This window comes from Ascidiella aspersa, chromosome 2 (genome assembly GCF_963924565.1).
Source record: "Ascidiella aspersa chromosome 2, kaAscAspe10.2, whole genome shotgun sequence".
Taxonomy (NCBI): Eukaryota; Metazoa; Chordata; class Ascidiacea; order Phlebobranchia; family Ascidiidae; genus Ascidiella; species Ascidiella aspersa.
The window spans coordinates 3,804,517-3,828,343 of NC_139448.1; the positions used below are offsets into that span (position 1 = coordinate 3,804,517).

Consider the following 23,827-nt stretch of genomic DNA (forward strand, 5'->3'; position numbering starts at 1 on the left):
GCTTGCAAGCAAACCTTGCGCATCTATTGCGAAGCAGCACCTTCTTACGACGTTTACACCTGATGATAACCTAGTAAGCTTTCATAACTTTACCTTATCTAACGGCCTCTTACTATCGTAACCTTCGATTTTCCTAAACTTCGTTTCCCCTTATTCTCGTTCTATTGCTAGTTTTATTGATAGACGTCTAGTTAACATTTTTGGGTAATTTTTAGCGCCTATGGCTTAAGGTTATCGCTAACGCAGGGATGGGCCTTGCATAATCAAATTGAAACTTTTCAATAGGCTTATTACGTAGGATGGCAGCTATAGTTTATTCGTAATTTTTGTGCTCGCTATGCATTGCCAGTTATTGATACATACCTTTGTTTACATTTTTACGAACCACGCCTGTTTTTCTCTCTAAGCCGCCGCCATTGTAAGTATGTTGTTGCTAAATTATGCGCACGTTTTAATGTTGTCATATCGGTCGAACAATGCAGATTTAAAACCGCGTTTGAGATGAACTAAATTTACGGCATAGCTGTTCAGTCATTTGCAAAATTACGTCTCTTTTTGTTAAGTTAAAGGTGAACTTTACGTAAGAGAATATTCTTCTCTCGTAATCTATCTCTAAGCCAAATAAACAGATAAATTTATCTCTCACACTTAGAAGTTGTGCCTTCTAAAGTGCCATTTCCGTTTGCAGCTAACCTGCAGTCTGGTCCTATATGGTTTACGGTGTTTGATCAGAGATATCACACCTAAAATAACCTGACCGTTTTGTTTGTATTCCGGGCAAAGTTCCCGATTTTTTCAAGGCCACGTGATGCCTTTTTACCTTACTGACGGCTGAGGTACCGTCACATGTCCATTTGGGTTACAAGCTTGCATAGTGTAACTTTTTAGTTTAACCTTAACGCCAAGGTTAAAATGTCTGTCATTTAGGAATTACTTTTAAAATGGGCATGGCGTTAATTTTGTTTTTGAGTTTCAGAGTTTAGCACCTTTAACTTCCTTGATTTCGGTATTCTAAAACGATAGATTCTAGGCAATTGAATGACGGTTTTGTCTTTCTACATTAAAATTACGATTTTTACGGCTCTATTTCTGCATTGTAGGCTACTTTTTTGTGCATTCGCATGTTGTTAATCGCCGGTGTAAGTATTTTTACACAGATCGTTCAGCCACACAGCACCAGCCCGATAACGGAGGGATTCTCGAACACATAAGGGAGCTGTTCAGCCCTTTTTCAATTGAGCTATTCACCTTCTGCTCCTCGTTTGCCAACCCGTTTGTACGAAGTGATCTTTTCATCGCCAGACACAGTCATCTATGTCTTGGATGTCGCCATCGCTCCTGACTTGCGCTACAAAGAGCCGATCAACAAGGAGGATATTCTCATCCAATGGGCCATGTTTGATATCCTGGAGGAAGAAGACGAAGAATTTTTCTAGACCTATTTAAAGACAGGGGAAGTGTATGTAGCATCTTGCTCCATATTGTTACCGAGTCTAAACCCGGCTATTCAGATGAAGCAGGCTGGCTGGTGTGACGTCAACCAACGCCTGCCTGTGCGTGTTATACAACTGTCAGCAGTTTGCTCGAAGCGTTTGGTCAATTGTCCAAAATTTCCTGTTTCTCATTATTCGTGTTGAAGCACGTTGTCACGATATTTAATTACCGCCAGCTGGAATGCTGTATATAAGTGATTTCATTTTATACCAAAAATAGCAGTCCCACTGTTCACTTAGCTGGAGCCAGATCGCGTACGTTATACGGAGGTAATTATTGTACGTATATCGTAAGTACTGTTTGTCGTTTGTTTATTTGCAATAAACATTCTTTCATTGTGCTTAAACCCACACAAGTTTATAAAGAAACGAATACTGAGCGAAAATTTGGGGTTCGAGGAACGCTTGCAGAATAACATAGGGTTCGAGAGGTTACCAAAGTTTAAGAACCACTAATTTAGTGGAATGTTAACAAAACTATATCGATAACCAATAACGTTGTTACAGCGTCAGTTCAAACTTTTACAAGAATATTACAGGGTAGAAAGCAGGGCTCCTGAGTTGGAGTACGGACTTGACGGAGTTGGCAAATTTGACTGGAGTCTTGACACTCTTACAATTAACACTTTATATTTCAGGTTAAAGTCTTACTCAGTTGTTTTAAACCAGCTCCGCAACCCTGGTACATATTCCAAATAGTCACAACCTTAAAAAACAATTAGGCAGCATATTAAATAGCATGTTTATTCACCAATTACATTGTGTTTAAACGTTACTAAACATACAGGCTGAATTTGGTACATGGAACCACAAAACAGATGTTAGTCTAAAATTCCCTACAATTTCACTAGAATGTGCTACGCAAAAAGCATATACAAAGCATTTTTAGTAATCAAAGTTAGGTTTAACTGCAACAATTCGGCTGTATACGCCACGGTTTGGATTGAACAAATCGGTTAACTGGACTGAATGTTTAGTGAACGATTAACCACCCTGAAAAAAGTTAATCGCCAAATTCAGTTGTTGAAAAAAAAGGAAAACAATTTTATGCAATTGAACAAATATTTGCAAGTACGTCATTTCTTCCACAAAGTACATTCCGTTTAGTTTTACGGCAGAAATAATTACCCACTCTTAGAAAGTCGCAATAAAAAGGCCCAAAACCACCGCAACTTCAAAAAAACGTAAATTTTACATCATGTACAAAAATTCAGGTTAGAAGAAAAATCACTTGTGATGCCAGGTAAACAGCATAAGTAACAACTCTTTTACAGCGAACTCAATTTCGACATTATATGACGCAGACACATTCAGCAGTAAGTATAGTGGGCAGGTATTATACAATGGCATATTTCAGGGCAGACACGAAACAAGGTTATTGCAGCAACTGAGGTTTGTGTAATGGGTGAGTTACTGTGCATTAAGCATAATAATTCGGCCACAGTAACTATTTGGAATTAGGAAATTTCTCGAAAGCACAATTGAACAGGGATTAATTTTACACAACAACTATAATCGAGTAGCGTGGTAATGAACTGCAAAAATAAAAAGGTTGAGTAGATCGACATCATTTCGACTAAAACGTTTCGATAAAAACTTGTATCATCTTTAGTTAATCACATCAATACCTTATGGGATTTACAATTCATTATCAAACTATAGTGGAACTTATTAGTACAATATTCTCGCCAAAACGGTTTTGGTCATTTATAAAATTATCTTTTTTATTAATTATTGTCAATCAGGAAAAATTATAGCAAACCTAATGTTTTGTGGAAAGTATAACTAGCACGTTGGTCGATTACAAAATGTTAAGCTATTTCAATTGCGCGGTTATTGTCTATAGTTTAAAAAGGGCTATAAACATTTTTTCTCAGTAACTAGAATGCCACTCGCAAAAATAAAAAGTATATATAGATTGCTATCAAAACGCTGGATTCAAATTGTAAAAAAAAATCATAAAAAAATATTATTTTTGTAGACTTATAAAATATGTTTTCCGAACGGTTTATGCATATCCTTGATTGCTGCTTAAAAGCACAAAACATGAACTTTATTGTTTCGAATGACTTGCTCGGTTGTTTGCAGTTTGGGTGTTGATTTTAGTTGCTGCTTATCTGGTTCTGTATGATGGCTTAATACTTTTCGTTGGGAAGCTGCAAAACATAAAGGGAAATGGTTAGAAAGCGTGCACGAACGTCAGTAATTTGGTATATGGCGGTGGTTCTCAACCGGGGTGCCGTGGCACTCTAGGTTCCATTTTTAACGCTTAAGGTGCCGAGAGATATTTCAAATTCTTTAGGGTTCCGATTTTTGCTCTATTGGTAAACTTCTTAATACAATTTTTTGGGTACGATAAAAGTCTCAAAAATTAAAAAGGTTTTTTCAACCTAGTTGCACAGCTAGTGTGCTCCTTCAATCTCGTTTATTGTAACGTTAAAGTAAACTACTCAGCAAAAATACAAGCAAGGGTGCCGCGAACTATATATATTTTCTGTAGAGTGCTACAAGCCAAAAAAAGTAAACACTGGTATATGGTGTCGCCTATAAAACGACCAGGGTATCTTTACATTACAAGCCGGGCTGAAAGAAGAATAGTTTTCTCATCGGAACGCATAAGAAAAATATTCAGAAATGACGTCACAATGTTACGTCATAACAGGATAGATAAAACAAGTAACCTTGTATAGTAAACCTGTATCGTTCGATATCGTGCACAGTTATGCAACTGGAATCTTAGTTTTAAAGGCATTTAAGGAGATGGCAGAATATAAAAAAAAAAAAAAAAAGGCCTGATAAAAAAGAACCGGTACCGCGTACCAGCAATTTTTGTCAAAACGCCGTTCCGGATAGGGGCAGCTCGACTCGATGACCGAATGGTCCTTTCGCTGTCCTTGTGTTATTATTTATGTTATTTTGTTTTTTTCGATGTTTGCAAACATGCACAAAAATAAATTGAATCTGAATCTGAATCGGACAGCTCTGGTTTACTTTCACTACTGATTACAACTAAAGTACGCTTAATCAGTTGGTGTTTAGTGTTTACACAATAAAGATGCAATATATTACACGCGCGCGTAAAGTTTTTGTTTTTGTGTGGGGAGGGGGTTCTGTTTTATATAAAAAACAATTAACGATTGTATTTTCTCTACAAGACGTATGATAGACGTAGCAGGAATATTAAAGCCCGTACAGAAATGGGTAACATTTTGTGAACATTTCGAAAAACTCACTTCATTCATTTTCAACAACTTATGAAGACACGATTCTATGTAATTGTGAAAATGCTACTGAGGCAGATTGGCTGTTAAAAATGAATAAAGCGTTTTCGGAACGTACAAAGTGTAATTCTCTATTAGCTTTGAAATTCGTTTTAACTCCAGCCAGTACGCTCCAAAACATAATGTGTAGCTTTGCTTTTAAGAAATAAATTTTAAGCATATATTACCCTAAAAACAAAAAAACAAAAATCAAAGGATAAGCTTTTTTATGACTTAACTTGAAATTGAATAACAAAACTTTTTGCTTTCAAAACAAAATACTTTAAGTTCAGACGAACGGGAAAAGTCAGTTATAGACGTTAAACTAACATTACCAGCAGCTGCATACATTTGCTCGATTCTTGGATTTTATTGAGGAAGTGACGTGTAAGCATTCATTTCTGCCTTTTACCGACAGACGTTTTATAGCGTGGAACAAACAATAGGAGCAGAAAGCATTTTATTCCATCTGTTCAGAATAACGCATGTCGGAAAGAAAAAAAAATTCAAGGTTATGAAGCAGTGCTTCACAACCATTTTGCCGACGAGGCAAAAATAAAAAAATTGACGACTCAATTCGCTTCACTGCTCTTGTAAACTATCACACAATAGCTTGAAGTTCTAATGTAGTTATTATCTTTTAGCTTTTTCACAAATTTAGGAAATATAATTTTTATAAGTCTGACCAGTGACAATATAGAACAACTGCAGTCGGCGACCCAACCAAATCAAATGGCAATTTAATGTTTAGGAAGCACTGATAAAATAAATATAAAAAGACCAGCTAAGCCTTCCACATTTACAATGTCATAGCTTTAATTTTTTAAGTAAAAAATGTTTAATGAAACACTATACGCGGGTTGTCGTAGCAATTTCATAAAAAATATCGAACTTTCTGACTTATAGTTTCACTTATTATTGAAATACTATAAAGGTCAATAAACTGTATTCCTATTTTTGGTAAATTGTTTTAAATATGAAGTAGACTCACAGCAGCCTTGAGTGCCTGGTCAAGGTCAGCGATAAGGTCATCCGCGTTCTCGATTCCAACCGAAAGTCGAACAAAAGTGTCACCAATGCCAAGAATCTCTCGTTGTGCTGCTGGAACTGACGCGTGGGTCATGATCGCTCTGGGACAAAACAAAGAATATTATTTCCGGAATAAAATTGTAAAAAATGAGATATTTCTTCTAAATTAAAATTTTTCTCAAAATTAAAATTGAGAAAAATGGCCCTGGGTGCCTCTCGAACAAAACAAAGATTCTTATTACTTCTGTAAAAAAAATGAGATGGTTACCTCAGATTTTTACTATCTGTGAGGGAGCGGGTTTCAGAAACTTTTATCTTTCCTTCATTTAAATATTAATTATAAAGGTGTTTTCAGTATTATAGAGAAATAGTCAATAAAATATTTTAAATCCTTTATCGCTGCGAAAAGAAAACAGTTTTAGTAATATCTTATTTAATGAAAACGTTCAAGTTAATGATCATGTAAACCAATGGTTCTCAACCGCCGGTCCGCGGACCGGTGCCGGTCCGCATCAACTTTTCTGCCGGTCCGCCAAATATATTACAATTTTATTTCTTAGTTGCAAAATTCAAGATGCCAAAAGCTTGTCCATCAAATGTAGAACTTCGTCAGTTCCGTAATTTGCTGCATTGTGACGCAACATAGAGTTAATGGTCTACTTCGGACTTTATTGTTTGTCACAATGGTGCAAGTGTTCTAGTAGGCAAGAACTCGTTTAAGTCTTAAGCTTTAAAACCAGTTCTAGGTGAAAAACTTCAATGAATCACATAAAATACGTATGATATCAAATCGACAGAAGCAATTTGCTTATTAAATTGACGTTTCCATTCTTTGCTTTTAAGTTGCATATACTTTTGTCGTAATTACATTTTGTATTGATTTTGATTTTTGAAGGTCCACCGGTCCGCAAAACTTGTTTTGACATTTTACCGGTCCGTAAGCCTAAAAAGGTTGAGAACCACTGATGTAAACGACCGAAGTAATACAGGCCTAGATATAATGTGCGAAACAACATTCAAAAATATAAAGCTATAAGACAACGCAGAAATTTAGTTTAACATCAACCCCCGAAAAAATACTTTTAAACTGCGTATTTTGAGTGTTGTTTTCAAACAGACAGACTTTTCTTAAACTTAACAAGGAACTTTGTTATTATTTTTTTATTTTAATGAAGCATTTATTTTTAACTTACGGATGCTCAGCCAAACTCTCATATCCACCCAGACTTTCTGCCAGAGTGAAGACTTTCAGATGGGTGAAGAACTTTTTGCAGCTGTCAAGGTCTCCTTTCATCCAGAAGGCAATCATTCCAGAACAGCCGGTGGCCTGTGACGTCATAGAGAGCAATTCAGTTCTTGAACAAACATTCGCACGTATATAACAAGCAACAACATTGGTTGCTAGATAATTTAGGGAACACGCAATAAGACTAATGATTGGGGCTAGAACAGACATTGGTAAACTGGGGCCCGAGTCCGGCCGCCAAGGATTTCAATCCGGTCCGCGGTTGAATTTTTGAGGCCTTTCACGTTTTTTCTCATGATTTTTGGAATATCTTTTTAAATAATTCACCCTTAAAGGCACCCTTTCCCATCCCTACTCTTATCAGCTTGCCAAAACCATGATAACTTCAGCTGTCAATTAAATGAATCACACTTGGTAAAATGTTTTTTTTATCACCTTTTTGACCCAGTCCTTCAAGACATTTTATGTTTCTAAATTATCGTAATCTTGTTTAAATAAATAGGCCTATACCTAAAAGGACAAGCAAGATTTATGATTATAAAAGTGGATAAGAGAGGGAAATGTAAAATACATAAACTTAAATTGCAACACCTGAAACTTTATAATTATATATTCGAAACCACTATCCAGATTTATATAAAACCTTTGGATAACAAATAGCCAAATAATAGATATATTGATATGCAGGATTGCAGGGTCATGTTGCCAAAAATACAACAACTTAGAATTATTAGTGGCGTAATATAAAAGTGAATTAAACCAACGGCTTTTGTGTACACAACAGTAAAAATGTTCACCTTTCTGTGACTTGTGGACGGCTAAGAAGAAAAAGCAAAACTAGTTTGAGATAAGATCTTAAATTTGATGCCTTGAGCTATACATGGCAGAAGTTGTGTAAACTTTACATTTAATCTATAACCCGCACCTGCAAGTTAACACCAGGCTTCTGTAACTAAATTTACAAAGTGCGTTTAAAAACTGGTTTAAAATCACCAAGGCGTGTAATTAGAATAACGAGCTCTCAATTAACTTTAAACAGGAACACCGGTTTAACAAAGTCATTATAGCTAAGCTTGTTGTTTTAGCAATTAAGTTATTACAACAAAACCGGGCTTTCAACTTTGGGTGATTATGAGTTGTTGCAAATGCACGAAAGAAAAGATTGAAATGTGACAAAAGGAGAAAAATTAACTAAAAATACCTCATTTTATAAATTATTTGCCAATGTTTTTCAAATTATTATTTCTACAACAAAATTTGTGCTGGTTAGACAATAAAACAAACGTTTTAAAAGATTAAAGCCTATTGTGTTCTATACCCTTTGCAGTGGCGACCAAAAATACTGAGCAAAGCCATAACAGTGAGGCTTTGACAACCCAATTCTTTTTACAGGGGTGTGTTAAAAAACAATAAAGACAAAAGCATTAATGAATTCGAATTCAGTAAACTCTTGTTTCGCAACTTTCTTGAATTTAGGAACAATCTTGCATTCAGCGACCAAAATCAAACAGCGACCTAGGGGTTTGTAAAACGCTGCATTGTAATGTATGTATTTTATGGATCATAGTGGTGTATTTAGTCCTTCATAGTTGTGCATTTAGTCCTTTTTAAAGGCAAATTTATTTAAAAAACCAAACCCCAAAAAACTACTTCTGTTGGGCATTTAATAAACAGGTCTGGCGGAATCTAAATAAGTATTTTTAGATATAGCCTTAAAATCGGATTTAATTGAACCTACCTGTTTCTTCAGAATTTCATGCTGAGGATGAGAAGGCAATCCTCCGTATTTTACTTTTGTCACAAGAGGATTGGCTTCTAAGAACTTTGCCACAGCAATTGCGTTTTTCTGATGTTGTTCCATTCGAACGGCGAGCGTTTTCAATCCACGGTTCACCAAATAACAATCAAAAGGTGATGGAACGGGCCCCGTTGCTATAAAAGTGTTATCTTATCATTGAGCCAAATGGGTACAATCTAAATTCTGAAGTCTATATTAGTATGAAGGAAATTATTAATAACAAAATGGCCTACTGAAGTGAATATTTTATTTAAAATATCCTTAGTTATAACAGCATCAGTGTAAGTAGAAGTATGAATAACCAACAATGTAATATCCTACACTACAAGGTGATATAGTACGTCGTACAACCACTTAAGATTTTAAGCAAAATATTGATAACAAAATCTATTGTGACAATGAAACACAGTAAATACAAAACTTATGTATCTTCAGACAAACTAATTTTTCATTAGAACATTTTCATCATCACGCAGTTACAGAATAACAGGTCTAAGACTAAAATAAAAACTATTTTAAAGCCACAGTTGGCAAATCAAAAAAAATTGTATGTCTAGGTTGACAGAGGAACATATTTTCTGCTGGTTTCATTTATTTTCAATCCTAGACACTAAATATACCTACCATATTGCAGGAAATAGAGCTCTTTATGAAGTTTTTCGCTGTTGGTGACCAACAGACCCATAACCACATCGCTGTGGCCGTTCATGTACTTTGTGGCTGAATACATCACAACGTCAGCTCCGTACAGAAGAGGGCGCTATAACCAAAACACACAAACATACTTTAACACTGGAATGCATTGGTAAGATAATACAGATCGTAATATAAAAAAGCTGGTTCTATGAAGACTCCATAAACACACAAATCAACTATCAGAATGCATGGTGTTTTAAGAAACAATCTTTTCGCTTTATTGCTGTGACAAGTTTATTTCCTGTTATCTTAAGTTTTTAAAAGGACAAAAACAAAACATGAAACCAATTAAGGAATATCTTTACATTTGAAACATGAAAAGGCAAGACTTTTGAAGCGTTTTTATTTTTTGTCAGTCATGTATTTTGTGGAAGTGTTCAAATGTCAAACATTAAAATGCATGAGGTTTTTTCAAAATTCATTACGGCTATAAAAATTCACACAAAAAACAATTAGCAAGGAAATCAATTTTTTTCTGGAAACAAACCACACTTTTTATATTTTTTTTTATTTTTTTAAGTAAACAGTTTGCGAATGGGTAAAGCAGAATTTTTACAAAAAGTAATATACTTGCTGCAAATCAAATTTACAGCTTAATTCTATGACACATAATTCAATAAACACAGAAAACTTTTAGCATAAAACAAAATTATCACCTGGAAATAAGAGGACATGAAAGTGTTGTCAATAACAAGAACTGCATCTTTCGCAAGTTCGTTTCTCACATCACTAACAGCCTGGATGTCCGTGACCTTCATTGTTGGGTTTGTTGGAGTTTCAACCCAAACCATCTACAAATAAAAAAGAAATCAAATTAAAACTTTTCGATTTTTTTTTTGCTGGTGTTTTGTGTTAGTACTTTAGTTAATATCCTAAAAAAAATAGATAACAAATATTCATTACAAAACGGGTCAACAAACTACGGTTTTAATTTTCCTGGTCTGAAGTTTTTGTTAATAGTTATCTATAATTTATTCTTTTAATAATTACAAAAAGTTTGACCACTGCATTAAACAAAAGAAAACAACACACAGTCATTTTTGATTTCTTCTAGCAAAAAGAAAAATATTCTGCCAAGGTCATCTACAACAGCACAATAATATTCTATTCATATTTAACACTTGAGAAACTTTATTTTGCTTTCAAAATTACCTTTGTGTTGGGTTTTATTGCCTTCTTGAAGTTTGAAATATCAGTAAAATCGACAAACGAGAATTCGAGGCCAAATTTTGCCGCAATCTTTTGGAAGTATCTGCATTCAAAAAAAAAAAAATAGAACAGCATATCACTTTTGAACAATAATATTAATTTGGATGAAAAATAGTTTTTACTACTGGAAAACAACACCAATTAAACAGGAGTTGTAACAAATATTATTCTGCATAATGAATGATTGGAATGTGTATAATGAATGATTGGAAGAACTAATAAGCCATTACCGTTAATATTTCTCTATGTTTCCTGAAGCTAATTACATTTTAGGTTTACCATGACAGCTAACAAACATGTTTAAATTTTAAAGCTACCTTATGCATTCTGATAGATTTTTCTGATCATTTCTAGAGCTAAATAGGTTTGTCAGTTACTTAAAAATATTTAAATCTGACTTGATGAAGATTTTCTGCATAGGTTAGCGAAACATCTGTACCTTTAAGTTTTAATAAAAATTTAACAATTGATACAATGCCTGGCAGGAACAGTATATTTATTTAGATTTACTGATATGTTGTTTAAACAATTTTAATTAAACCTAATAAAATTATAATGACAACACATAGTAGGAAATATTTTGTATGATACAATTGTTAAAGATTTGTTTTATCAAAATTTCGCTAATCGATGAAGCAAAATTGTTTATCAAAGCCGCTTTCTGTATGCTGATAAAATGTCTCCTAGAGCTAAATATCCTGTTTGTCATTACTTAAAAATATTTACGTCTGTCCTAAAAAAGATTTCCTGGATAGGTCAGTGAAACATTCAGGTACTCTTGTTAAAAAAAAATTGCTGGATGAACAATTTTACAATTGTACCCAGGAGCAACATTATATTTATTTAGGCGTGTCATTTTTACTTGGCAGACTGAATAGGTGAGTGGAAAATAAAACCACACAAGCACAAACCTGTTGGTTCCTCCGTACACATCGTCAGTTGTAATGACATGATCTCCAGACTTCAGAGTATTGATTAAAGTCATGGTGGCTGCCAAACCACTTGAAAATGCCAGACCTAAAACAGTATGATTTTATTACAAACGCATAACATTCTATGCTGTAAACCCTGATATACTACTCAAACATTAAAGATTTTAATCAAACCTAGTTACAATTATTACGACAGCAGATAGTAATACGCAAGTCATTTTTTGTATGATACCAATTGCAAAAGATCTGACTACATTGCAGAATAATTAATGTTTGTACAAGGTTATAGTTTTTATTTTTTCTTACCGTATTTCCCCCCATCCAAGGCGGCCACACAAGTCTCCAAGCACTTTCGTGTTGGATTTCCGCTTCTGCCATATTCGTAACCCTGAGTAACAAATGTTAAAATAATTTATTTGGAAAAATAGGACAGCCTAATAACTAAATCAACTAATAAACTAAAAAAATAATGTTGTCTTTGTCTTTGCAATCGTAAAACAAAATTTGGAATAAATTAAGTCAAAACTTATTCTTCAAATAGTAAAACTGTTTTCTGCTAACAGAATAGTCGGTTACTAAATCAAAATAATCCAATCTACTACCTTATTGGTAATATTGACCCACTAACTTCATTGGTAATTATTAATATTATAAGCAAAGATATATATAAACATATTAGATGTTTAAAAAATGAAAAGCTCACTGTGTGGTCTCCGGGACTGTATTGCTTGAATGTGGTCGACAAAGTAATCGGGGGAACTACCATCAATGAATTCCATTTTTCTGGCTCCTGGCCGGCATGAATTGCGTCGGTCGCAAATCTAAATATACATGCCAACAGCAAATTTTAAACAGAGATGTGATAGATTGATTCTTAATGTGTTTTCGGCACTGATTCTGAAAATGTTTTTTTTTCTAGCACTTAAGGTTTTTGAAATATTCGCATTTTAATTTTTTTAGTGACTTTCTGTTGCATTTTTTCTGTATTATTAACATAGGCATATTGGACACAGTGATATAATCCAACTATAATGTGACTCACGCACCATTCTATCTGTTTTTTCACTGACTTTTCACTGATATAAACAGTATGGGAAAGTTCTTTTATTAACGTTTTTTGTAATTTGTAATAAGTAGTTAATTTTCCAGATGTTAAATCACTTCCTGAGCTACGTATCAATGTTTGTTGAAACAAGTTCTGATAGCACTACAGCAGAACTTAAACAAACGAATAAATATTCGGTAATGACAGATTTTAATCAGTAATTTTGTTACTTTTCCTATTTTAATTTGTGTGACCAAAGACAAGCAATAAATTACTTATATCAATAAGTTGGACAATTGTACTTGCTGTAAAATTTAGCAAGACCTGTACCACATAATACCCCAATGCATGTTTCACTTCCTCCCCATGGGAAGTGTTGGATTCTCCCTGATAAAGTTGGAAGATGTTGGTGAAAAAAGGAGTTAATAAGAACTTCTTGGAGTTAATAAGAACAAAACATCAGTTCAAAATCAATTATGTTTCCCAGACAGATTTTAACAGCCTTACTATAGATGCGTGTTTCTTTAAAAGAATAGTCAGAACTGCTTATATTAAAATTAAAATACAAGAACCTGCTTAAGATTGAAAAAGTAAAACGAAAGGAATCTTGTTGGAACAAGATATTAGTAAAATTCCAAGGATGCACAATGTAAAAAGGTGGAATACGCGCCTGGCTGGCATTTGGTGACTGTGTGCTAACTTTTTATAAAATGTAAATTGCATTATTTTCCGTTCGGTGTTGATGATCTGCTTAGCTTAGCATATAGATGGGTTATGATGTCACTCAAAGTAAATTTTTTGCACACTTAGTTGAACTTCTTTCCCGAAAACCGGAGTTTGGTGGGTGACGAACAAAAACGACATTTTAAGCTATAAAACCACGTCAACAAGGATTTTAGAATAGGGAATAGTTGAAAATTCCATCATGTTCTATTGTGATGACTTGAGTTATGTGTATAAAAGATTATATGCCAGACGTTTTTACAGGCCATGTATCACAGCTGTGCGTTGTTTTCAATGTGTTTTTTACAGAAAATTTAAATTTGACGATATCTGAAAAATTTGATGTGCCAGAAAAAAACTAAAGATATATTCGGAATCAGCGCAAAAAATAGATCTAAGATGAAATACTCACATTCTCGTTGACCAGTGTTATTATTTGTTGACCAGTGTTCTTAATAGCCTATTCATAGTGACAAATATTAAAAATTCAACGGTACATAAAAGGGTTGAAAAACATACTTTGTCAAACCAAAATTATGGTAGTTCCTGACAATCGAGTAAGTACACCTCAAAAAATGTTGGTGATATTGAAAAAGTGCAACCTGCGTCTGAAAATGGGAAGATAAGAGAGTGCACAATCGTTTTTTAGGGGGGGTGCAGGTTTTGTCTTTTTGAAAAATCTCAGGGGAATACTTTTATAGTGAAACAGACTGCTAAAAATATTAATTGTTTTGGGCTGCTTTATAAACGTATTAAAAATGGTAACCTACAATAAATAGATGAATATATAGTTTATATAAGAAGCAAACTTACTATGACAATGCCCCAGTGTTTGTAATCTAAGTTTCCATGGACAACAGTAAACACAATATATATCTACGAATTTGTTTTAAGATAATAACTGTAGCTTTTATAGAGTCAAAATTTAAATTTCTTTACCTGGCAAATGGCTTGCCCCAAGTTGACTTTTCTTTGGTTTGGTCGGACATTTTGAAATGAAGGTGAAATTGAAAAACTTATTAATACTAAACCAAGTTTTACAAACAATTCTAAAAGACAGAAGCAAAAAATAATAATAACAATCAAACAAATGTATAACCTAAACATATCCGGTTTAATTAAACCAAAAAAATTGCCCATTCTAAGAGTATGGCAGATTTTGACGAGATCTCACGAGGTGCACGGCCAAAAAAATCTGGGTGACCTGGTCACCAGGTGCAACAAAGGTAAAAAAGTGCACCTCTTTTTTGGAGTGGACTTTTAAAAGGTTAAAAAAACTCCAGGATGCACTTGCCATACTTTCCACAGTGGATGATTGCTACACATTTTTACACAATACTAAAATTTTGATGTTAGGTTATCTTAGAAATGTTTGCAGAAGTTTATTAAAACTATATGAAGACTGTAGGGTTTATTCTTGATTTAAAAATCACAGATTTTTATCTGTTTTTTTTAAATAACATGCTGTAAAACCTTAACTATTTATTAAACAGAAAGACGAAACACTGCGTTGTAAAATTCAGCTTACACATTTGAGAAGTTTATTACTACAATGTAAAAGGCAGGATTTTTGGCGCTGGTCTAGAATCCTACCACTTTTTTGACAGTAGCGAAACAAGTTGTCAATAATATGAAATTGCAAGGAAAAAATACATATTACAGAATAAATATAATAAAAAAACTCGACCCACCCTAACCTAAACGGCAAACACTAACTCGCACCCTAATCCTAATAATGTTAGTAATGTAAACTCCCGGACGAAAATGTCGTAGAATTTTAGGCCGTCGGTCAGCATTTTCTTTTTCGACTAAAATTTTACATTTTTTACTCTTTATTAACATTTTTTATTAAACTTTTCAACCTACAACATTTATCGAAAGACGTGCGAAGACGATACGTTGCAAAACTAATTCGAAAATCATGGACTTGCGAATTTTATTTATAGAACTCCGTTCCTGTCCTGCTATTGGTTGAAATTCGGGCGGTGACGGGGAAAAAAGGGCGCATCATCGATGACAGGGCACAAACGAAACGTTTCGTCATGGTTTGCCACGCAGCGAAGTTACTACGGGAGAAAAAAATACAATAAACAGGTGAGGATCGAATGTTCTTTCATCATGCCGAGTCATGCGATGTCATAAGCAAGCTTGTAAACGAGATTTTTCTCTGGCTAGAAATGACTTGAATCTTTTGGACAAATGACTTGACTTGACTGACTTGGTTGAAATGAAGTGTTTTGATTTAGCATTTTTTTGTAAAATCGGGCTATTTATCTAAATTTTTGCACATAAAACAATTTGCTTGCTAGGCTATTTGTTGCGTTTACGTTATTTTACTTGCGTTATTGCTCATAATCGGAATACTTAACCTGTTTTGTAGTTCAAAGTTTTATTTTTATGACAACGACTTGACTTGAAGTTGACTTGCTCCAATTGTGACTTGACTTGGGCAACCAATGACTTGGACTGGGACTTGACTTGTAGTTTAGTCGAAAAGACTTGACTTAAGTTATTTTACGAATGACTTGACTGGGTTTTAAAAGTGCAAAATAACTTATCTACAACACTGGAAAATCCAGAATGAAATAAATAATTTATTACAACGAACGACAATCAGAGTACCGGTACTTGCACTTTACGAAAGATTCGGTAATATCGACTCCCAAAACGACCAGGTGTAGCGAAGTATTCGGTAAAGCATATGTTTGTGTTTTGCTGTTAATATTAGCGGCTGTCATCTAACATGCTGTCCTAAGTTGCGGACCATTCGCCCATTCAGCTTCCCGAACCATTTCCCGTCGGTAGCAAGCCAGGCTGTAACTCGAGTCTTTTTTCTTTCTACGAAACCCATTCGTTTTTTGCTCGCTTCACTCGGCTCCGCTCCCTCTTCGCTTTCGAAATTGTCGTTCATTTACAAATTTTATAACAAAAAAGCAGTTTTGAGCTATATTCAACGACATTTTAGCTGAGTTATATATCTTCATTAGAGCAGTATATAGACCTACGTATAGGCGAGCAGGAAAAATTAACCACCCAGGCCAAGTTAATCGGATGAAGTTCAGCTCGAACTTCGTTTTTGCATTATATAGTTTTTACTTCTGATATGGACATATATATTGAACTGTTTTGCTTGTTTTTTTTTTTTTTAAATATGGCCTTTTTAGTTGTTTGTCTTCTTAAAATGACAAAAATATCGACTAAACATTAAAAAAAAATAACTGATTAGTCTTCGACCGCTGGTCAGTAAAACATCTAAAACATGTGGTTGTCGATTCCAAGCCATTAATACAGTACTTTAAACAACAATACATTGTTTAACGCAATGTATTTCTAATAGGTCAAAATTTTGTCAAAAAAATATATTTTTAGGTCAAAATTTGTCAAAATTTCTTATTTTTTAGGTCAAAAAATAATTATAACTGTTAAATCAGAGTTCTTTTTTGGGCGAAGCTATTATTTTTACTGCATGGAAATAAATCAGATTTAAACCCCCGTGTTTTATGAGTCTAATTTATTTCCCAATGAGCTTAAACACCTCACAGGTATCTGGCTCCACAAATATTTGAATGGTTAGCAGTGGTGAGAGGAGAATAATTTTCTACCAAATTTACGTCTGGACTGCTGAAAGAAGGACATGGCCTGATAAAAATAGAACATTTTTTTAACAACGTTAAGTCGAACAAAACTGTTGTTTTAGCTTCAAAAGAATACAGACAGGAAATTCTGGAAACGAAACTTAATAAAACGTGGCTGTCAGTATGTTGACATGCAGTTAGATGCTTGATTGACAGTTTTACAAAAGTATAACTCTTCATGACCGTTTAAAGATGAAAAAAAAGAAAAAAGTAAAATAAGTGAAACGTGCCTAGTAGGCTTCTAAGAATTTATTTTAAGGTTGTCAATTTCCAGGCCGAAAAAATATCCTGGAAAATCTATGCAGCATCAAATGGTAGTATCGGTACTCGTCCTGGTGCCGATCCGAAACCAATTAAAGTCTTCAACTATTATTTTAGCAAAAGGCAAATTGCAGACTCCCTCAAACGACCAAAAAAATTCCTGGAAAAATGCCTTTGTACGTTTTAACTTCGCTTTTTTCCTTTTTCGAGCATAGCAATGACGTCACTCGGTATCGGGTCGGATCGCGATAAATTTTGTCAAAAATATCGGCTATCTCTATCGGAATACAATATCAAGTATCGGAAATCCTTATACTGATATATGAACGGTCTGTGTGGTTCCAAGGCCAGTTTAGCCTACTAAAATCGGTTTTCAACCGAATTTCAAGAACAAAAGTCAATCACTGGAAAAAAAATCTCTACATTTAAATTTCTCACACCATCACACGTTATTACAACACACTTTTATTAGTGTCACGATAGCGTTTTTTTTATGTGCGTCTGCGGTGGCAATTTATGTTATTATAGTCGCAGTTCAAATGTTTGCTTTGAACAACCCCCCGGCCATGTTTGCTTTGAACAACCCATTTAGCAAAAGACAAACGGTTTCCTCTATCGTGTAAACAGACAAAGGCGGTCCACAAAGGCGTGATGTTTGTGTTTGGAAACTCTTACTCTATTTCAGGGCTTTGCCGAACTTAAGATTATAATTGAGTTTACAGGTCTGAAGCGGCAACTCAAAAACTTCTTTGAACTCTTTCTGTCCTTATAGCTTAAAACGCCGTCAGAGTAAAATTCACTGAGCAGTAGGCCTATAACGCATGTTTGGCATCACCAATATACGTCGGATGAACCTTCACATAAAAACACACATTTGTTGTTCCGGACGTTAAGCAGCTTTTCCAACTATAGTATCCTACCATTTTAACAGTGATTCGATCGTAATCTTTTTGATTTTTGTCGAATTCTAAATCTGAAAATCAGGTGGAACTCTTTGTTAAGATTTTGATACAATTTGTTGTAAAACAGTGCCACCTAATTTCCAGATATAATCTTTTGGTAAAATTACCTTTCAACTACGCTTTTGTAATTATAAATTTATGATGTGTGATCAATTGATGAGCGAACAATACTGAAATGATCAATTTCAATATCAATAAACTTTATTAATCTAAAATTATGAAAGGTCGCGAGCCCGATATAACATTTTATGCAGAATTCACCCTAATTTTATTAACTTATTGATTGTGGTTAAATATAAATAACTATTAAAAAAAACTGCAGGCCTAGTGAGCTTTATGAATCTCTTTTTTAGTTTATAATTTCATCCAAATTTAGTTAAAAATTGTATTCCACAACATGTCAACTATATTTTAAATGCATTAGGGCGATATATGCTGTGGCCCTGCAGAATTAACCACGCGTGGTTGATGACCCCAGGTCTTTATGCAATTACATTCACATTTAGGGCAAGGAATAAAGACTCACATGCATCATGTATCATTCTTCATTAAGTTGGAAAAAAAAGACAAGTCACAGCATGGCATATCCGTGTAATTTATAAGGAAAATATTAGCCGACAAAAACCGGGACATTGTGGTAAGGCCGGGATAAAGCTAAAAAAATCGGGTTTTATGCTAAGCCAGTTGGCTACCGGGGGTATGAGGGCCTCACCCAGAAAGAGTAGGGACAAGATATATAAGCGGCACTGTGTTCATAGCATTTTACAATAAAATTTACTACATATCACAGAAGAAGTTTACAGCACCACGCAGGATACAAAATGGCGTTCGATCTTGTTAATTAAAGGGTCAAGAAGTGAATAGTAAACACACGACGCAAAACAAATTTGTCTGCAAGAAATAAATCCTTTTATTTAAACAACAAATTATTTGATTGGCAATATTAAACGGTGTTGTATTTTCGCTTAAAATGCATATGGTGTGAGAGATAAGGGCGCTGGTCTAGAATCCTACCACAATTATTAAATAAACGCAGAAATTTGGGTTAGGAAGCGAGTTAGCGTTTGGACGTGGGTGAGTCAATTATTATTATGTTCATTATTTAATAATAAAACTTGACCCACCGTAACCCAAAACGCTAACCCGCCCCCCTAACACAAATAGTGTGCGTTAAGGTAGGATTCTAGAACACAAATAATGTGCGTTGTTGTAGGATTCTAGGCCAGCGCAGGGCGCTGGTCTAGATTCCTACCACAATGAAACATTACTTGGGTTAGGGTGCGGGTTAGCGTTTGGGTTAAGGTGGGTCAAGTATTATTATTAAATAAAGAATATAATAATACTTGACCCACCCACATCCAAACGCTAACCCGCAACCTAACTCAATTTTGTGCGTTGATTTCATATCTGTGGTAGGATTCTAGACCAGCGCCCAGCGCAGAGATAAGGAATCCTAAATCCTTTTCGTCTGCAATAAGTTTCAAAATTTTAATTCGAAGGGTAATACTAATTTACGGAATGATGAATGGTCGGAACGCTCACTAATTTAAGCGTTACCCCGTTAAAACAATTATTAAACCAACGCACAATATTTGGGTTAGCGTTTGGGTGAAGGTGGGTCAAGTGTTATTATATTTAATAATAATACTGTGAGCTGTCCGACCATTCATCATTCCATAAATTAGTGTTACCCTAATTCGAAGCACCGTGAATGTTGACTTAAACATAATACGCAGTTTCAAAAATATGAACATTGGTTATATGCCAAATGGCTTTAGGATATATTTTTACAGAAAAAATTGTTGTTTATAAATTACTTGAAGCAAATATTTAAAAAAGTTTTATTATATTTTTTAGGTAATCGTGGAAATGCACATTTTAGTATGAAATAAATATGTGCACAAGGTAAGAATATCATTTCACCATACAATTTAGTGTTTTATTGGTTTGCAAAATATCCAATTGATATTAAAGTGAAAAATTTAGAATATAAGTAAAATAATGTTTTTTAACCTTGATTGCATTATGTTGACTCAAAACCATATTTTGTTTAATTCAAATTTTCTAACTTGCAACAAATAAAGAAATAAAAAAATATTTGCTGCACAATTCCCTATGAGCCAATAATATTGTAACATTGCATGCTTGCTTTGTAAAACAAACAAGCTTTATTATAAAGTTACAATAACGGCACACAGCTTAAGAATTACTGTTCTTAATAAAAAATACAAATTACTATTACTTTGATAACTATACAAATTCTCGTTACAGATCACAAAGCGTAGGAAATGTCCCAACGAAGGTCTTTGTTGCAATCGGGATTATATCAAGCGGGGGAGGAGTCTTGTTCGGCTACGACATGGGGATTATTTCCGGGGCTCTGCGACAACTTCAGCTCGAATTTGACCTGAGCTGTACGGACCAAGAGCTGGTCGTCAGCTTATTGCTTCTCGGAGCGCTAATCGGATCTCTCATGGGCGGCCATGTTATCGATTATTTCGGTCGCAAATTTTCGATCATGGTCTCATCTGTGCTGTTTGTGGTCGGGGCTTTTGTTTTGGCCCTGAGTCAAAACTACGGGACCCTACTTTTTGGTCGAATAACTGTCGGATTTACAATGGCGCTGTCGGCAGCATCGGAATGTGTCTATGTGTCGGAAGTCTCCCCTGCTGCTGTTAGGGGGAGGCTGGTCTCGTTAAATGAATTCGGAATAACAATCGGCATTCTTTTGTCGTACTTTGTAGGCTTGGCATTTGGAGAAAGTCTGAATGGCTGGCGCTACATGTTCGGTTTGTCAAGTATCGGCGGGGCTGTCGTCTTCCTTACAATACTTTTTTTGCCGGAAAGTCCGAGGCATTTGTTAATGAAGCGAAAACTGGTTGACGCCAAAAAAGCGTTGAAACGATTACGAACACCACAATGCGCTTCACCCAATGCCGTCGACTCCGAATTTGCCGACATGGAGAAACGCACGGTTTACGAAGAATCTTCTATTTGCCAATTGTCGAAAGCCTGCAACTCAAAGCTTATATTTCCGATTGTAATAGGTGCCGGGCTCATTGTTTCGCAACAAACAACTGGAGAGCCAAACATCTTGTTCTACGCTTCGACAATTTTAACGGAGATGGGATTTGAAAGTGGAAGTGCGGCTGGCGTTGCATCGGTTGCACTCGGAATTTCAAAAGTGATTGCCACTGTTTTTTGTTTGTTGTCGGTCGATCGCTGGGGCCGCAAGCGCTTATTGTTGATTGGTTGCATTTGCATCACTGCTTCTGTTTTTGGCGTTAGTCTTCTGACACACATCAATGGCATCCAAGGTCGCAATTTATGCATCTTGCCAAATATTTCAAGCAATGCTTCAAGTAATGTTTCGTTACTCGAGTTTGAAATTCATCAAAGTGTGCCGCAAACTCGGTGGATATCTCTAGTTCTGCTCATGGCAGTGGTCGCCGCTTATTCGTTTAGCTTCGGACCTGTCACTTGGATTATGTTGAGTGAAATCTTTCCGACGCATTTACGCGGTCGACTCTTTGCGCTGGTTACGAGCCTCAACTGGGCCGTCAACCTCATCATTTCCGCCACCTTTTTGGAGTTTGCGAAATCCGGCACGGGGCTAGCGCTGCCCTTCGGCTTGAACGCCTTGTTTGGGTTTCTTGCCGCACTTTTTATTTACTTTGTTGTCCCGGAAACTAAGGGGCGTTCACTGGAACAAGTTCAAGAAATGTTGGATAAAGGCGTCCAGCGTTATGTTCAATCCAAATGCTGTTGTTTGGGAAAAGAGGAACCCTTAACTCCTCTAATACCAATGGAATCCTGCTGAAATATTTTTTTTTTAATTCAATAACACAAATATTTCTTTATGATTCGAAATTTTAATTCAATTCCATTTTTAAATCACCATCCATAGTCATAAAATCACACTGAAAAACAACTGATAATGATGCAATAACCATAATTAAGTCTAATTTTGTGTCCTGTTTAACTGATTTTTGTTTTTACTAGTAGGCCAACTATACCCCACAGATAGTAGTTTGGATTGTGGCAAAAAGGGTAATTTCCTGTATTTCTAAATTAATTGAAGTTTACAAGTTAACACCATAATATGATTATCCTTATAAAGGAATACAATAAAAAAACTTTTTTGAAATATTTGTCATTGAAAAATAGTGATTTTTTAACTAAATTTATTATGTCATGCATCATATCACTTTGTACTTTTATATTTATTACATTGCATTTTGATATTTTTACCTTAGCCCCGAGTGTAAACATGTTTTGTGTTCTTTGAACTATTTTTTTGTTGACTAGTGTAAACTACCAAGCATTAAATGTGCAATAATATTGGATCTTATAGTGTTGGTACACTAGCGTAAGACATTTGTTTAACTAATAATGTTTTACCAGAAAAAATAAGTTTACCTAGATCACCAAAAGTTGAAACTTTATCTTAAAAAATGTTGTAAGTGGTAATTTATACCCCTCTGTTTCTATAATCTACTGTTTATTGCTGTTTCTGAAGAGTGTTTTTTTACTTTGAACAACATTGAACTGTTTTATAAATTGCCTTTTACCTGTTGCAAATTGCTGCTGGGTTGTTTAAGCATTCAAGTAAATGATTTACCTTGCACTGTTACTGCTATTGTACTGATACTAAATAAAATCTCAAAGGAAACATGTTGGTTTTAACATCTTACTATGAAATTTATTTATAAACAGGTTGCCAATAAAACAGAATAGAAAATGTGGAGCGATTTCAAATTTTATGTATAAAGATTTTAATTTTCCTTTTTTACATTGAAAATTAAAAGTATAATTGTCCAGTTTTTTTTATGTTTGGCTTAAGAAGCTAAACTGATTCATCCAAGAATGCTATAATAGACATTTGGTAAAACCAGGTATATGCTACATGTGTGAGATCGTTTGAGAAATTTGATAAGTAGGCTCAGTGCCTCAAAATATCTAGAAACTCCCACATTTTAACTATTTTCAAGAAATATGTAGAGCACACTGTGTCACTACTAACTTATTATGCTTGGTATTTAACAAATTCAATTTATTGTTTACATTTTAAATTTAGGATAGAACACGTTAAATTTGTAGAATTGTTTAACAGTGTTGTTTTGTGTTATTTTTTAGTTTAGGTATTGTTCATTACCAAATTTAAGAGTTCAACGTTTATTTTTACATAAATTACATGACGTGCTATTTTTTTTTTAAATACTTAGGACTCAAACAAAAAATGACTTGTTTGCAATACTATGTAATAGTCACAACAACAGCAAACCTGTCTATGTGATCTGTACACAAGCCTCTGCACAGAATTGGATTATTAAAAAATGTATTGGTCAATAAGAAATACGAGTGCATTCCACAAAATACTGGTAGGCGTAACACTTTGTCACACTGGTAAAAACTTATTAATATAAAACCAGGATAGGCATGGATACAGTTATCCCATTGATTACATACCACAAAGTTTTTTTTTTTAAATGAGAATAATCACAGTAGAAAAGTTTTTAGACATCTAAATCACTACAC

General features: G+C 34.5%; 2 protein-coding genes across 2 annotated transcripts; one reads left to right on the forward strand and one right to left on the reverse strand.

Annotated features, from left to right (window-relative positions):
- Window positions 1-3,382: 3,382 nt before the first annotated feature.
- Window positions 3,383-14,482, reverse strand: LOC146163182 (cystathionine gamma-lyase-like). Its single transcript, XM_083383109.1, has 11 exons — window positions 14,371-14,482; window positions 12,367-12,484; window positions 11,970-12,051; window positions 11,643-11,748; window positions 10,675-10,774; window positions 10,179-10,313; window positions 9,451-9,586; window positions 8,767-8,960; window positions 6,976-7,109; window positions 5,745-5,883; window positions 3,383-3,649 (listed from the first exon to the last, which is right to left on the reverse strand). Exons 1-11 carry the CDS (start codon window positions 14,418-14,420, stop codon window positions 3,629-3,631), a joined length of 1,215 nt encoding a protein of 404 aa, XP_083239235.1. The 5' UTR covers window positions 14,421-14,482; the 3' UTR covers window positions 3,383-3,628.
- Window positions 14,483-20,183: 5,701 nt separating this feature from the next.
- On the forward strand, window positions 20,184-22,916 carry LOC146163183 (solute carrier family 2, facilitated glucose transporter member 10-like). Its single transcript, XM_083382967.1, has 2 exons — window positions 20,184-20,194; window positions 20,561-22,916. Exons 1-2 carry the CDS (start codon window positions 20,184-20,186, stop codon window positions 22,107-22,109), a joined length of 1,560 nt encoding a protein of 519 aa, XP_083239093.1. The 3' UTR covers window positions 22,110-22,916.
- Window positions 22,917-23,827: the final 911 nt, after the last annotated feature.

Excerpts from the sequence above, each read along its gene's own strand:
- LOC146163182 (XM_083383109.1), bottom strand. The coding sequence starts at position 14,420 with ATGTCCGACCAAACCAAAGAAAAGTCAACTTGGGGCAAGCCATTTGCC. Across the intron at positions 10,314-10,674 it reads CAATAAAACCCAACACAAAG|ATGGTTTGGGTTGAAACTCC; the intron begins GTAATTTTGAAA and ends TTTTATTTGTAG. Across the intron at positions 3,650-5,744 it reads ACCAGGCACTCAAGGCTGCT|CTTCCCAACGAAAAGTATTA; the intron begins GTGAGTCTACTT and ends TATGTTTTGCAG.